Below are 2,704 nucleotides of genomic sequence, written 5' to 3'. Positions count from 1 at the left end.
AGTCTGTTTTGTACTACTGAATTAACGGCAGTTGTTTGTGCTCCTAAAACATAGGATTGGCAAAATAAAACTTGTCTGCTTTATATCTGTCTCTCTTTGGGAAAGTGTATGTATGTGGGTGCATGAGACAGGGACTGATTATTTTGTATTTTTGAATATTGAGTTTGTTAAATTCTAAGATGAATCTTTTCTTTCCTTCACATTTAAATGTCCCTGAAATTAAGATGCATCTTAAAATCAATGAGTATGTGTAATATCTTAGCTCTTCTTTTTTACTACCTAGCTGCTATTAGAGTGGCAAATGTATTTTACAGTGGATGACATTTTCAATTAAAATATGGTAAATATAGTTGCTATAGAAAATACTTGAAGTTTCATCTGTGTCTCATTTCATGAAGTATAAACAATTCACTTGGTGTGACATAGGAGAAACAGTGTAATCTACAATACATGCACTGTATTATCTTTCTACACTTTAAGAAATTAGAAATTGGAAAACCTACCTAGTCCTAGTAAATTAAAATAAAGGGACGTGGTCCTGTATAAAGCTTACAGTGCAAGATCATAGTATACTATGATTCAATCATTTCCTTTTCCTTTGACTTCCATGAAGGAGCATCTGTTCAAGAAGTAAAGTCAATGTTATTTTATTTTTTAATTTTTTTGGCTACATCATATGACATGTGGGATCAGATTCCCAACCAGGGATCACACCTATGCCCCTATCAACCTATGCAGTGGAAGTGAGGATTCTTAACCACTGGACCACCAGGGAAGTCCCTGAAGAAGTAATGTCATCTTTAAATACTAAAAAATCAAGATTAAGAAGAATTTGGTATCATATTCTTACATACATTCATTTCATCCCTTTCCACATATTTGAAACACTTATTTAAAGCTTTTATGGGTCAGACACTATTCTAGACCCTGAGAATATAAAGGAGAATTAGATGTACTAATTTGAAATTTTGTAGAATTTTTAAAACACAGTGAGAAGGGAAATGATAAACAGGTACACATAGGAAAAATAAAAGTATTTATTGGCTTGGATATGCATTTTTCTTTTTTCAACCAAACTAGCTTATGCCTGAGGCAGTGTTATAGACAGTAGGACAGGTAGTCTCATTGGCTGTATTTATATGTGGCCACTTCACAAAATCAAACAGTGTAAGTCCCAGGTCATGTCTGAGTCTGACAAAGTCACAGAGAGTGGCAGGTAATGGAGATCCTTCAAAACTAAGACCTTTACATGTAACAGATGGTTGTGGGGGGCTGTGCCGGTGTATTTACAGATGAGCTGATGGAAAGAGTAGGCCCAAAGCTGCTGACAAAACAGAAATGATAGAGAAGAATGTTCCCAGACGGTGTCTGGTATGTAGCATAAGCTTAGTAAATAGTCATAGGGTAACTATCATTGAATTGGGACCCAAAACCTGTATCCCTGCTGTGTTGAGACAGAGGTCCCCGTGGCCTACTGCCTGCCTGGATGTTCGAGTGCTATCCTTTACCCATTGTCTGGACACTCGTTTCTAGTAGAGTCCGCATCTGTGCCTAGCTTGCTGTCAATTACTCTTCAGGAATAGGTTCTTCCCCGTTACTTCCTGCTGGAGTTCCTTTCTGATACAGGTGTTCCAGGTCGCCAGTCCTTTGTGCCATCCTGGTCTAGTTAATTGTCCATGTACAGTTGAGCCCCTGTATGTGACAGCTAATATTTTAAGAAAGTATTTCAATTATATAGTTACATCTTGATCCACAATCTATAAGGAGACTATCCCCCTTCAGAAAGCATTAATCTCCTCTTCAGTCTCTTCATGGCCGCCTTCATCTCCTGGTTCCTCAGGGTGTAGATCAGGGGGTTCAGGACAGGAATGATGACAGTGAAGGTGATGGAGACAGCTCTGTCCATGGGGAGGGCAGAGAAGGGCCGGGCGTAGACGTAGATGCAGGGCACAAAGTGGAGGGTGACCACCGTGATGTGGGCGGTGCAGGTGGAGACGGCTTTCCCCCGGCGCTCCCCGGAGTGCGACCTCAGCATGGTCAGGATGACTGCGTAGGACACGAGCAGGAAGACGAACCACAGGGTGGTGACCAGGCCGTTGTTGGAAATCATCAGGAGCTCAAGGACAGCCGTGTCAGCGCAGGCGAGCGTGAGGACCTGGGGGACGTCGCAGTAGAAACCGTCCACGACGTTGGGTCCGCAGAAGGGGAGGGGCAGGAGCAGGGAGATCTGCACGATGGAGTGGACGAAGCCCCCCGCCCAGGAGGCCGCGATGAGGGCGGCGCAGCGCCCCCGACTCATGACGGTCACGTAGTGCAGGGGCCTGGAGATGGCCACGTAGCGGTCAAAGGCCATCACCGAGAGGGAGAAGATGTCCGCGCCCCCGAGCAGGTGGAAGAAGAACATCTGCGTGAGGCAGCCGCGGAAGGAGATGGTCTTTCTCTCCGAAAGAAGGTCCACGAGGACCTTGGGGGCGGTGATGGAGGAGAAGCAGATGTCCAGGACGGAGAGGTTGCGGAGCAGGAAGTACATGGGGGTGTGGAGGCGGGACTCGCAGCTCACAGTGACCATGATGGCAGCATTTGCTAACACAGTTGCTACATAAACTATAGACAAAAGGAAAAATAGGAGCGCACTCAGCTCTTGAGATTGGGTAAGTCCACAGAAGATAAATTCCGACACCCTGGTATGATTTTTCAAGGCCAT

At 44.6% G+C, this 2,704-nt stretch overlaps 1 protein-coding gene across 1 annotated transcript; it reads right to left on the bottom strand.

Annotated features, from left to right (window-relative positions):
• Window positions 1-1,642: 1,642 nt before the first annotated feature.
• LOC110122142 (olfactory receptor 4D9-like) lies at window positions 1,643-2,704 on the bottom strand. The gene has a single exon (XM_020869542.2). It carries the CDS (start codon window positions 2,702-2,704, stop codon window positions 1,769-1,771), a length of 936 nt encoding a protein of 311 aa, XP_020725201.2. The 3' UTR covers window positions 1,643-1,768.

The sequence above is a fragment of the Odocoileus virginianus genome, chromosome 10 (assembly GCF_023699985.2).
Source record: "Odocoileus virginianus isolate 20LAN1187 ecotype Illinois chromosome 10, Ovbor_1.2, whole genome shotgun sequence".
NCBI classification, from domain to species: domain Eukaryota; kingdom Metazoa; phylum Chordata; class Mammalia; order Artiodactyla; family Cervidae; genus Odocoileus; species Odocoileus virginianus.
This window is presented reverse-complemented; position numbering and strand designations above follow the sequence as displayed.

Bases quoted from the DNA above. Each gene is read 5' to 3' on its own strand.
- LOC110122142 (XM_020869542.2), bottom strand. From the start codon at position 2,704: ATGGCCTTGAAAAATCATACCAGGGTGTCGGAATTTATCTTCTGTGGA.